This window comes from Vitis vinifera, chromosome 19 (genome assembly GCF_030704535.1).
Source record: "Vitis vinifera cultivar Pinot Noir 40024 chromosome 19, ASM3070453v1".
NCBI classification, from domain to species: domain Eukaryota; kingdom Viridiplantae; phylum Streptophyta; class Magnoliopsida; order Vitales; family Vitaceae; genus Vitis; species Vitis vinifera.
The window spans coordinates 8,352,285-8,365,411 of record NC_081823.1 but is presented as its reverse complement, the minus strand read 5'-3'; the positions used below and the strand labels follow the sequence as shown (position 1 = coordinate 8,365,411).

The following is a 13,127-nucleotide window of genomic DNA, read 5'->3' as shown; positions in this document are numbered from 1 at the left end:
GCACGGGCTTGGACCCTTGAAAGACCTGTTCACGTGGCCTTGGCCTTATTCTCCACGGAAGGGAAAAGTATGTGCTGTGACATCGTTTTCGTGGTTTCCACGAATGTCTTAAATTACGTTTAATCAAGATGATGAGATAGTCACTATAGAGACTGCAAAACATAGTGTATCAATCACTATATCTCCCACAAAGGTGTTTGCCTACGGAAGCCAGCTGCCATACACAGAATCTTGTGGGACTTTAACGCCTTCCTGTGAGACATGGTGATTGAGACACTTCACAGAATCACAGTCAAATTACTATTTTGTTTCATAAATAACGTGTTTTTCTTGAATGTTCTATCACCATCCCGAATTCAGTGACGTCTAGAACGGAGAACTAATCGGTAAGAATCTGTGCCCCAGTGCAATTTAAGTAGCAACTAGCAGCTCATCGATAATTGATATCAGGAAGTGGTTCTTGTTGATTCTTTTTTGGAAGTCTTTCATTTCACGACATTCTTTTTCAATTTCAGACGTCAGGAAATGAGAATATAGAAGCATTCGAGTCTATCTGACTAATGGATGTGTAGATTGCAACTCCAAAAAAAAAATATTTTGAACCCATTGGAAATCGTTCCAACCCAGAGATTGTTTGGCAGTGTTTCTAATTTTAGAAAGTATTAGTAGAATAAAAAAAACGTTTTTATGATTCTCCTAAAATTACTTTCAAAAAATATTTTTAATAAAAACACTATCAAGTAAAAGTGCATGCATGAGGCAACTTGTATGTAGTTCGATCAGAGCCTGAGATAATTACTTCTTCCACTTCGAATTTTAATTATCAGAGAGTCCAAGTACAGAAGAAATATATCTTTCTTAAAATATATACCTAGTGAGGGTACAATGTAAAAATTAATTGCTTTTCTTTATTGTATCAACGTGGTAGTATGTATGAATTAGATAGAGTGGCACTGAGACAACTAATACAAATTTTCTGCACTCGTTTACCCGCAAGTTACCTCTCTATCGTGGTCTTGGTAGCTCACCATGTTAAGATAATTGAGCAAGCTGTACGTCAGTGTTAGACAATGTTCCTGATTGGTCGACGTCTAGTTCTTGAAACTCCTTCATTACAATTGCAATATCTTTTTGGCTGATCTTCCCCATCTCTTTGAGCTTATAGATGATGAAGTCAGACACACTGTAAAAGCAATAGGAAAGAATGGTTTAGTTGATGGATTTCCATACAAGGCATGATGGAGAAATGGATAATGAGAAAAGGACTAGAAGACTATAGATAAACCCATAATAGTACTTACTCGACAACCCCATCTTCGTCAAGATCAGCAGCCTCCAAATCTAGTTTTGTCATCTGCCGGCCAAGCACCCACTTCACTAATTTCTTCTGTCTTCTCTCGGTATTAAGCTCAGCAATGTAGAAGAGCAACTGAGCTAAAGAAATACTACCGGTCAATATCCAAAATATCGCGAAAACCCTCCCTCCTTGGGTGGTGAAGCTCACATCTCCATAGCCCAGGGTTGTGATGGTACAACAAACACAATAAAATGCATCAACGAAGCTCATTCCCTCCACTTCAGCTAGAAAGACTGTCCCAGCAATGATAACCACCACAAGAATAAGAGACATCACTAGACATTTGTTTTTCACTCTGTTGGTTTCCATCTCCCTCATCATTTCAACCGTACCAACATTTTGGTTCATATGCAAGGCTCTAACTAGTAACATTTCCTGCTTCTCTACCAGATAGTCTGCGGCTTTGCTCAAGCCTAGTGCTATGAGAGCCATCCCTATGAAGACAAAAGCACAGGCAAGTAGCTTTGTAGCAACGCTGTTCGGGACGATGTCTCCATACCCGACTGTGCTCATTGTTACAATACAGAAATAGACAGCATCTACAACTCCATTTGTTTTCTTCCCCCTCATGTGATGCCTGGTGAGGTAGAAGATTACAGTGCCAGCACCAAGGTAAAGGGCCAAGACAGCGATCACTTTAACAACATTTGGGTGGAGTTTACGGCTAATGATTTGAGAGCGGTGCAGTGAGTCAGGGCCAGCAGGATGTGGATGCGTACATGCTGCTACCGGGGCACTTCTACACCGGCGGTATCGTTTTCTCTTGAGGGAAGCTTTTTGATTGGTTTGCGGTGAAGGATTTAACAATCCTAATACTGAGGGCTTTGCTGCAGCACCATGATCCATGAAGATGATTCACCCAACGTGGGAAGTTTCAAAAGGCCTGTGAATCATTAGAAGTTTCAAAGTTTAAACACCCCACATACAGTATATATCCAGTCTTTATTCTAAATATCATTCAACAATCATAGGTTCTTCTGCAATGAGGGTGTCTTTGACACATCCCCTGGAAACATGATCATCCAATATCTTTTATACATAGCACTCAAAGCTAAAAATTCATCATAAAAAATGAGATCATTGATGAAAATTGACTTTCCACAAGAGTCAAAAACCATCACTGGTTTTAGGATTTGAATTGAACCATCAATTGTAAGGATGAATATCATTTCTTGCAATTAGTTTCATTCACAAAGTTGGATTTGTATTAAAAAAAAAAGTGTGTTAATTTACAATCAAGTATTTGTCATTAAGCAGATCAGTTCACATCAGATAGTTATGTACCCATAAGTTTCTACTTGGATTTATCTGCCAATTAATTAAAAGCATATAATATACTTTGAGAGACGGGGGAAGGGGAGAACAAGATACAATAGTCAACTCTAAAATGATTTCTTTAATGATTTCATTCCAAATTTTCAAATAAAGATTTCTGTAGATCGTGCAATTTGGACCCACAATTATCAGCTTTTTCCGTGAAGATGAACTCCACCATTGGAGGAGACTGATAATAATTTCAGTCAACCAAATCCATGTTTCCCAGATGAATTAAACAACAAAAACTGTTATAAATATGTAAACAAATTCAAAGAGCTTCAGTTGGAAGACAAACAACATGCAATTTCAACACCAATAACTCAACCCACTTAAAACCCAAATCCCAAACTTAGAAATACAAATGAAACCCCAGATCAAACCAAGAAGGAGAACAACACGGGTTCTCAAAGAGCAGATCCAAAACCAACCTCCACCACACGATTATAAGGACAAGATTCAAGAGGGAAGGGGAGAATGTTTACCAGTGGAAAATTCAGAGCAGATCCTTGAGAAAGTCTTTGGAAGATGTGAACTATACAGCCTCGAGAAAACTCAGTCTTATAGTGTTGCATTTCTATCGCCAAAGCTGAATGGTAGTTGAAGTGTAGCGTCCCCACATTTGGCCTTGTGAATGAAAAAGGAAGAAAAAAACAAAAACACCCGCGTCCAAACATGAATCAGAAAGCAGTACAGATTCCCTCGTTTTCTTTTTATTTTTTGATATTTTTTCTGGCGTAGAAAGGTTCAAAAGCCTTGAAAAATGTTTCAAACGTGAGCCACTAAAGCAAAAGAGGAATTCAACAACTCGTTAAACATGAGTCAACATATTTCCCTCAGTAAAATATGCCTTTTGATTTTGTGTGGACTAGCTGGAAGGCTTTCAAACATGTTGTCTACATACAGCCATGGCGACCGCCACCATGGCTAAAAACTTCAAGCAGCCAAGGCGTACAACAATATGCCTGCTTCCTCCCTTGTTCTTCATTTTACTTTTCTAGATTAATTTTAAGCGGAGCATTTCTTTATTTTATTGTATTTAAAATCAAAAGTGAAAAAAAAAAAAAAAAAAAAACAAGGTAGGTGTGGGGAGCGGAAACAAGGACTGGATGTGGGAAAGGAAGGTGACAAAGAGGTTCCATCTTCCGTTCCCATTTTTATTTACCAAAAAAGTCAAGGCAAAATGTGACGACATGCGGTCAATTCCAAAAGTTGTTGGTCAACTTTTTTTCTTTAATAATTTAGAAATAAAAAATTGAACAATAAAAAGGATTAAATTTCAGAACAAAAACACCTTCTTCTTTTTTTTTTCTTTTTTTTCTTTTTCTTTAATTTTAAAGTTTACTTTAGAAAAAAATATCAATTCAAGATATATGATTATTGAATTTTGTTAACAAAAAATCTGAAAAATTAACACTTTGCTCTTTTTACTAAAAATATCAATAAAAATAAAAATTAATAATTATTTCATGTTATATATTATTTAATTTATTTTTACTATAATTGACTGGACATTTATCTATTCATTAGTTGACATGTTTCAATACATGTGTAATCCTAAAATGACATGTATCATAAGTAATTAGATTAAAATTTGTTACGTGTATGACTTATAAGATGTGGAATTTTAATAATTTCAAGCAATATAATAAAATTAATGACACATGTTCAAATGACATTTATAAGATTTTTTTCACTTGGCATCCTAACTTCAAACAAAGGTATAACATGCGGAATAGGGAGCTATGCAAAGTAGGAATGCTATTGGTTGGTTGAAATATAATATAAATAAATTAAATTTGATTATTAAATAAATAAATAGAAGGCAATGTGAAAGTGTCTTGTTGAATGCGATAAACGAGTAAGACGATAATTAATCTCAATATACTTGATCTTTTCATAAAAAACGAAATTATGAATAATTTAAATGATACTCTTGTTATCACGATATATAAGAGTGGGACAAGTAAAAGAAATACTTATATAAACAAGTAATTAGTGGAATCAAATTATCTAACAGGTGATAAATGTCATAGTATAATACTTAACTTTTGTGAAAGATCGAAAAACAATAATTAGTTTTTTACCATTAATATTTTAAAAAGCAGATTGAACCAATTGGTTTAATCGGTTGGATCATCCATCGGTTTATGATTTGGGCTAATTCATCATTTGGATTAGAAAAAAGTGTTAAACCGACAATGAACCATGCAACTTGGCGGTTCAATTGCTAAACCGAACCTCTCAACTAGTTTTGTAAGAACTGGTCTATTATTTTTTTAACCTAAGAATTATAATGTGGACAAGGAGATGAGGCAGATGTGAAGGATAGCAACAAAGAAGCATTTTTCGACTAAAAGGATGGTGGGACAAGTAAAAGAAATACTTATATAAACAAGTAATTAGTGGAATCAAATTATCTAACAGGTGATAAATGTCATAGTATAATACTTAACTTTTGTGAAAGATCGAAAAACAATAATTAGTTTTTTACCATTAATATTTTAAAAAGCAGATTGAACCAATTGGTTTAATCGGTTGGATCATCCATCGGTTTATGATTTGGGCTAATTCATCATTTGGATTAGAAAAAAGTGTTAAACCGACAATGAACCATGCAACTTGGCGGTTCAATTGCTAAACCGAACCTCTCAACTAGTTTTGTAAGAACTGGTCTATTATTTTTTTAACCTAAGAATTATAATGTGGACAAGGAGATGAGGCAGATGTGAAGGATAGCAACAAAGAAGCATTTTTCGACTAAAAGGATGGTGAAAAAAGGCAATGAAGGCGAGGTTGTCGAACGTTATGCAGATGAACGATGGCGACGCAGCTATGTTGTGAAGAGTGTTGTGGCCATGGTTCAATTGTAAGAGAGGGGAAGATTGGGAGGAAAAGAGAGAGGTCGCGATGACGAAAGGGAGATGATGGTGGCCATGATAGGAAAAAGGGAGAGAGGAAGAGTTGGGGTGGAAGTGGGTCCCTCCAATTTTTTCTCTTTTAGATTTTTTTTTAGGGATTTATTAAAAAGGGTGAGATGGACGATGGGGATTAGGTCTATTAAATGGGTATCTAAAGTTTATAGGAAAAAGTAAAATGTAAGCCACCAAAATTCAAAAGTAAATATTTATATTTATTCATATTTAATTTCAAGATAATAAAAATTAATATTTTTAAGATAATAAATAATAAAATATCTAATAATTAAAATTTAATTATATTTAAATAATAAAATTTTATTTCATGTTAATATATATTTTTACTATTTAATAGAACTAGAAATATCAATAGATTGGTAAATTTTGTTCTTATCACCATTTCATCTATTAATATTAAATAATATGAAAAAAAACATATTTATAATTTTTAATTATTTTCATACTTTTAAATTTTTATAATTATTTTGTTTTTAGTAAAACTTAAATTATATATTTATAATATTACGATTCAATCAATGAACCATGAATTGATTAACTTTTACAATTCAATAACAAGTTGGATTTTAAAAATGTTATATTACCTCATTCCTCTCTATATCTACTCATTTTTCTTTTCTATTTTTAAATAAAAATTATATAAAAATGTCAAATTATCCTCTTTTATGCGACCTTCAAATACCTATCCCTCCCAAATCCTAATTCTATTTTTCATTTTTCTTTTCTCCATTTTTTTTCTTCATCTTCATTTCTCCATTTTCTTCTCTCTCTTTTTCATCTTCATTCTTAATTCTTTTTTTTTTCTTTTCTTTTTAACACTAAAACAAAAAGGGCAAACCAAGGGGGTGAGGGATTGGTTACATTTAATTAGAACTTACCATCCTTAAACACTATTTTAAAATTTTTAAAATTGTAGTAAAAATGTTTTGATACTTCAATTTTTTTCAAACAAATTTTAAAAGTCATTATCTTTTCAATATAAATATCAAATGTTCTTCCAATTTATATAAAAGTTACTATCATTTATTTATTTTTTTATAGAAAAAAAAATAGGTATACAATGGAAGCACCTTAGTTTATATCTGGACATTAATAAATTATTCATAAAAGTGATTTTAGTACCCCCCAAGTTCTAAAATTTAAAAGGGCTTTTTAACATCATCACCTCTAAATATACCTAAAATTAGAAATGGATTTCCTTGATATGATGATTGGTTCAGGATTTGTATTGAGTGCCACATAGGCCAATGATGGTTGTTTCTATTAGAAGTTGTTATATTAGTTAGTTATATATGGTGCTAATATACAAGGGTATAAAAATTGTTGTAGCAGAATAGAAACTTACCTGATTTTGTGAAAAGCTTTGGGTAGTGTTTGAGAGAAAACATAGAAGATTTTCTTGGTGTGTTTTTTGAGGAAATCAAACATGAGAAAAAAGAAGAAAATTGTAATAAGCTTGCACTAAAAAATATTCATCAATAAGATTGTATTGTTCTTTGATTCTTTTTGTTTTTTGCTTTCTTTGAATTTCTAGTGCGAATATTTTTTGCACAACAATTGGGGCGGTAAGCGTGGACCTTCAAATTACAAACTATTCGAGGAAAGGTTTGCTTGAAGAAAGGATCTCCAATGGCGATGGCTAAGTTCAAAGTGGATAAATTCACAAGGGATAATGATTTTAGCCTATGAAGAATCCTCCTTTGGTTCATCAAGGGTTGTCAAGTGCAATTGATAGTGATGCCATGATTAAACTCAAAGAATCAGATAAAGATAAGGCAGTAGAGGTGGAATCGAAGGCTCATAGTGCGATCTTATTGAGTCTTGGTGATGAAGGATTAAGGAAGGTCCCTGAAGAAATTGAAGCTCTTGTAGTTTGGAGTAAACTTGAATCTCTATACATGAAAAGGTCTTTGGAAAATAGGTTGTATTTGAAAAAGAAGTATTATACCCTTCAAGTGGAAGAAGGGAAAGACACGATGACGCATCTTGATGAATTCAACAAGATAATGTTGAATCTCAATAGTATTGGTGTCAAGATTGAAGAAGATCATGTCATCATTCTTCTTAGCTTACTTCCCAAACTTTAAGAGCATTTTGTCGATACCATGTTATATGGTAAACAAACTCTGACCATCATAGAGGTTAAAGTAGCGTTAAATTCTAAAGAGCTATATAGAAGATCAAAGGGTAAAGAAAAATCTAATGGTAAAGGCCTCATAGCTCGAGGAAGACCTCAAAAGAGGGATAACAAGAATTCAAAATGAAAATCCAAATCAAAATCCAAAGCTGAAAGAAAATGTTTCTTTTGCCACAAGAAAGGACATTATAAAAAAGAATGTTATGAAAGGAAAAAGTTGGCAAAAAAGAACGATGACAAGGGTGATGCTTCAATTGTATATGATGGGTATGAGTCTTCAAATGTTTTATTGGCTTCAATCAATGACTTAGGGGGATAATAGGTGTTGGACTCTGAGTGTTCATTTCTTATGAGCCCTCACAAGGTTTGGTTCTAAGACCTTCATGAATGTCAAGGTGGTATGGTGCTTCTTAGTAACAATAAGGCCTGTAAGGTTTCAGGTATCGACTTTGTGAAACCAAGGTTTGATTAATCTCGATTTTGATGATAACAAAATAAGGTTTAGAACTAATGATTCTATTTCAAGTGTGATTAGGCAAGACGATTTCCAAAGTGGCAATCACAAAGACAAATCAAGCTAAAGAGAAATCATGAAGAAGAAAAAGACCTCAAAGAGAAGTATTTTTTCAAGACCCAAGCTTCATAAGATCTCTTTATAAGGTTGTTGGTGCATTAGAATTTTCATGCATTACATTCTTTACTTATGCACCAAAATCATCTAAGAGTTATTTTATTTTAATTTTTTAAAAAAATTGGATGACTTCATATTTTCAACTAAAACCTTGTGTCAAATGTTTTCTAAACTTGTTTAAAAAGTTTTAAGTTGAAAAAGTTGATTGTTGAGCCAAAAACAGTTCAATCGATTGAATCGGATGAGGAACCGATCGACCCCCCAGCTCAACCGGTCGAGGGGTGCAAAAAACATTCACTCTTTTCCAGCATAGTTGTTCAATCGATCAAGGCGTGAACAATAACCGGTCTAGGTCCAAGGGTCACCTGCCAAATATTAAATGCTAACGGCTAGTCAATCGGTCGACCCCCAGCTCGACCGGTCGAACCCCCAACAACTAGTTTGACTTTTTTCTTCTATAAAAAGACTCAAATCTTCATTGTTTTATGAGCTTAACCTTCCTAAATCTTTCTTGAATATATTTGAGCTTTGGGAGAGTGTTTTTTAGTGCACCATTGTTCTAAAACTTGCATATCTTTAGTGTACCATTCAATCCTAGTTTACTTGTATCATTTGAGCCTAAAGTTTTGTACTAGGAGTTTGTGAAATTATTTATATGTCTTTGAGAGGAAGAATCTAAGTGTGAGGTATCACTTAGGGATTCTCAAGTGTGGAGTATTACTTGAGGAGTTGTTCAAGAGTGGGGTATCTCTTGAGAAGTGTAAAGGGTGCTTGAAGCCAAAAGTCCAAGAGAGTGGATTCGAACCATAATCCAATTGTATTGCTTGAAGGCTTGGTTTGGAAGCCTTGAATTAGTGGAACCTCAAGCTTGGGATTGAAGCTAGAGGAGAGTGGATGTAGATCGGGTTGCGTCGAACCACTATAAAAATCTTATGTTTGCATTATCTCTTCCCTACTTCTTTACTTTATATGCAATTGCATTTACATTGTTTTATTATATACTTGCATATAATTGTCTCTTACATTCACATAGTTTAAATTTGCAAGAAGAGACCATCACCTTATTCACCCCCCCCCCCCCCCCCCCCCCCCCCCCCTCTAAGGCGATTACTATATGTTGAATTAGCCTAATTTTTCTAATAGTCTCTATTTGTGTCAAGATGTTTAACGGGTGCATTAGAACTCTTCAAGAAGTTAGGTATGTTCCTAAGCTTAAACGAAACTTACTATCAATTGGCATGTTTGATAAGAATGAATGCTCAATTAAGGTTGATAATGGAATTATGAAAGTGTCAAAGAATGTTATGGTTGTCATGAAAGGAGTTCTGTCTAAAGGTCTCTATACTCTAGTTGGTAAGACTATTATGAAAACAACTGCACTAGTAATTGATCTTGAATCTAAAAGAATAAATCTATGGCACTTAAGGCTTAGGCATGTTAGTGAACAAGGTTTATATGAACTTAGAAAACAAGGACTACTAGGTGAAGATGAAATTTCTAAGCTAGATTTATGTGAAAATTGTGTATGTAGGAAGGCTTCACATGTGAAGTTCAATGCTACAAAACATACTACACAGGGTATACTAGACTATGTGAACTCGGATTTGTGGGGTCCTTCAAGGGTAGCATTGAAAGATGGAGCTTATTATTTCATATCTATAATAGATGACTACTCTAGGAAGGTATGGGTGTATTGTTTGAAGTCTAAAGATCAAGCTCTTAATGTGTTTAAAACATGGAAGGCTATTACATAAATCAAACAAACAAAAAATTTAAGAAGCTAAGAACATACAATGGGTTAGAATACTGCTCAAATTAGTTTGATAGTTACTACAATGTAGAAGGAATTGCAAGACATCAAACGATTAAAGGCACTCCTTAGCAAAATGGATTTGCAGAGAGGTTTAACAGGACCATTTTGGAAAGAGTTCGACGTATGTTAACTACAATTGGGTTGTTTGGGATTTTCTAGGCAGAAGCAGTTAAAACTACTTATTATCTCATCAATTTATGTCCTTTGACATCATTGGGATTTAAAACACCTATGACATGGACATGTTTCTAGTTATGAAGGGTTAATGGTATTCATCTATACAACTTATGCTCATGTCAAGCAAGACAAGTTACAACCTTGAGCCTTAAACTGTATTTTTCTGGGTTATCCAAAGAGGACTAAAGGCTCTGTGGTGTATTGAGCCAAACAATTAAAAGTTTTTGGTAAGTCAAGATGTGGTATTCAATGAAATGGAAATGTCATTAAAGAGCTTAATGGAAGGTTCAAAGAATTCGATTAATGAGAGTCACGACAGTACATAATTGGAAGTAGAGTTTAGTAATGACACATCTCGAAGTCAACAATTTCAAGCTAAAAAAATGCACGATGAAGAACAACATGATGGAACTCAAAGTCGAACAATTGAAGGAAGTCTTGATAGTTATCAGCTTACACGTGATAGACAAAGAAGAATAGTGAAACTAGTTCAAAGGCTAAGCTACGCAGATATACTGGCTTATGCACTTGTAGTAACAAGTGATCTCGATAACGGAGAACCTAAAAGCTATAAGGAGGTTGTGAGCTATAAAGAAAAAGCAAAATGGTTAGGAGCAATGAAGGAAGAAATGGAGTCATTGCTTAAAAATAAAACTTGGGTTCTTCTTGATAAATCGGATAATCAAAAGCTAGTGGGATGCAAGTGGATTTACAAAAAGAAAGAAGGCTTTGAAGGGATGGAGCAACCTAGATATAAATTTAAGTTGGTAGCAAAAGGTTTCACTCAAAAGAAAGAAGTGGATTTTAATGAAATCTTTTCACCTGTTGTAAAACAAACTTCAATAAGGGTCTTGCTTTCTTTGGTGGTTGTTCAAAACTTTGAATTAGAGCAAATGGATGTTAAAACAGTTTTTTTACATGGGGATTTGGATGAGACAATTTGCATGAGGCAACTAAGGGGTTTGAGAGTGAAGATCAAAATTAGATATGTCTTCTCAAGAAATCACTATACGAGTTAAAACAATCTCCTAGGCAATGGAATAAAAAGTTTGATGCTTTTATAACTAGGATTGGTTTTGTCAAGGGTAAATATGACAATTGTGTGTATGTAAGAGAAAATTATGTTGGAGTTTGAATTTACCTTTTGCTGTATGTTGATGATTTTCTAATAGCCGGAAAAGATAAAGTGGAAATTACAAGGCTTAAGTCTAGGCTAGGTGGTGAGTTTGAAATGAAGGATATCGGGGTTGCAAGTAAGATCCTAGGAATTGAAATTCTGAGGAACAGAAAGAAAAAAAAACTTTGTGCTATCTCAAAAGAAATATTTTGCAAAAGGTGTTGTTTAGATTTGGCTTAAACAACTTAAAAGTTGTAGCTACTCCATTGGATGCTCATTTTAAGCTCTCAAAGGCTCAAGCTCCATCAAGTGAAGAAGAAAGAGAGTTAATGACAAGGGTACCTTATGCCAATATCATTGAGAGCATAATGTATGCAATGATCTATACAAGGCCAGAACTTGCATTTGTTGTTACTACTATCAGCAGGTATATGGCAGCTCCTGGTAAGGATAATTGGCATGCATTGAAGTGGATAATGAGGTACATATCTGGTTCTTTGGATATGGGATTTTTGTATGGCAATGTTCGTGAAAGCAAGGAAACAATATCTGGCTATGTAGATGTTGATTTTGCAGGGTGCATTAACTAAAAAAGGTCTTTGTCTGGTTATATATTCACTGAATGGTGGACTTGTTAATTAGTTGAAAATCTTGTTTGCAAAAAATGGTTGCTTTGACTACTCAAGCCGAGTACATCTCAGCTGCAAAAGGTTTCAAGGAAGCATTGTGGTTAAAGGGTTTAATTGATGAGTTGGGTATAAACAACTCGAATTTGACTATATATTGTGATAGCCAAAGTTCTATTCATCGATCTCATGAAAAATCCAACTTTGCATGAGAGGTCAAAACATATAAATGTCAAATATCACTTCATTAGGGAAGTAATTGAACAAGGTACTATCAAGGTTAAGAAAATTCCCACTGAAGATAATCCAGTAGATGTCTTGACAAAGGTTTTACCAGTTACCAAGTTTAAGAAGTGCTTGAACTTGGGAGGGGCTAGAAGCTGCTAAGCCCTTTGGAGCTGCTAATGCATTCACGCCTGGTTGTAGAGCAAATCTGAACCAAGGTGGAGATTGTGATGATTGGTTTAGGATTTGTATTGAGTGCCATGTAGGCCAAAGCTGGTTGTTTCGATTAGAAGTTGTTATATCAGCGTTAGTTATATATGGTGCTAATATACAAGGGTATAAAAACTGTTGTAACATAATAGAAACTTGATTTTGTGAAAAGCTTTGGGAAGTGTTTGAGAGAAAACAGAGAAGATTTTCTTGGTGAGTTTTTATAGGAAATCAAACACAGGAAAAAGGAAGAAAATTATAATAAGCTTGTGCTCAAAATTGTTCATCAATAAGATTGACTCTGCAGTGTATGTATCCGTGGAAGTAGGACACATTGTCCAAACCACATAATTGAGTTGTTCTTTGATTCTTTTTGTTTTTTGCCTTCTTTGAATTCCTGGTACGAGTATTTTTTGCAGAACACCTGAGATAATTATTGAGGCCGCAGTGTAAAATTGTCTCTTTTCTATTGTCCAACTGTAATAACTTAAATTTGAGTCAGTAGCACCAACGAAACTGACATAAATTTTCTTCACTAGTTGACTACTGTTTTAATACCTCTCTATAATGGTGTAGACTGATGA

The 13,127-nt window shown here is 34.1% G+C and overlaps 1 protein-coding gene across 1 annotated transcript; it reads right to left on the bottom strand.

Moving 5' to 3' along the window:
• Positions 1-787: 787 nt before the first annotated feature.
• On the bottom strand, positions 788-3,604 carry LOC100263526 (two-pore potassium channel 1). The gene is made up of 3 exons (XM_002264762.5): positions 3,157-3,604; positions 1,302-2,240; positions 788-1,183 (listed from the first exon to the last, which is right to left on the bottom strand). Exons 2-3 carry the CDS (start codon positions 2,201-2,203, stop codon positions 1,033-1,035), a joined length of 1,053 nt encoding a protein of 350 aa, XP_002264798.1. The 5' UTR covers positions 2,204-2,240; positions 3,157-3,604; the 3' UTR covers positions 788-1,032.
• Between the last annotated feature and the right edge of the window lie 9,523 nt (positions 3,605-13,127).

What these genes read in the sequence shown, in the direction of transcription:
- LOC100263526 (XM_002264762.5), bottom strand. Translation starts at nt 2,203, where the DNA reads ATGGATCATGGTGCTGCAGCAAAGCCCTCAGTATTAGGATTGTTAAAT. An exon ending in GACGAAGATGGGGTTGTCGA is followed by an intron (nt 1,184 to 1,301) that starts GTAAGTACTATT and finishes TTGCTTTTACAG; the next exon opens with TGTGTCTGACTTCATCATCT.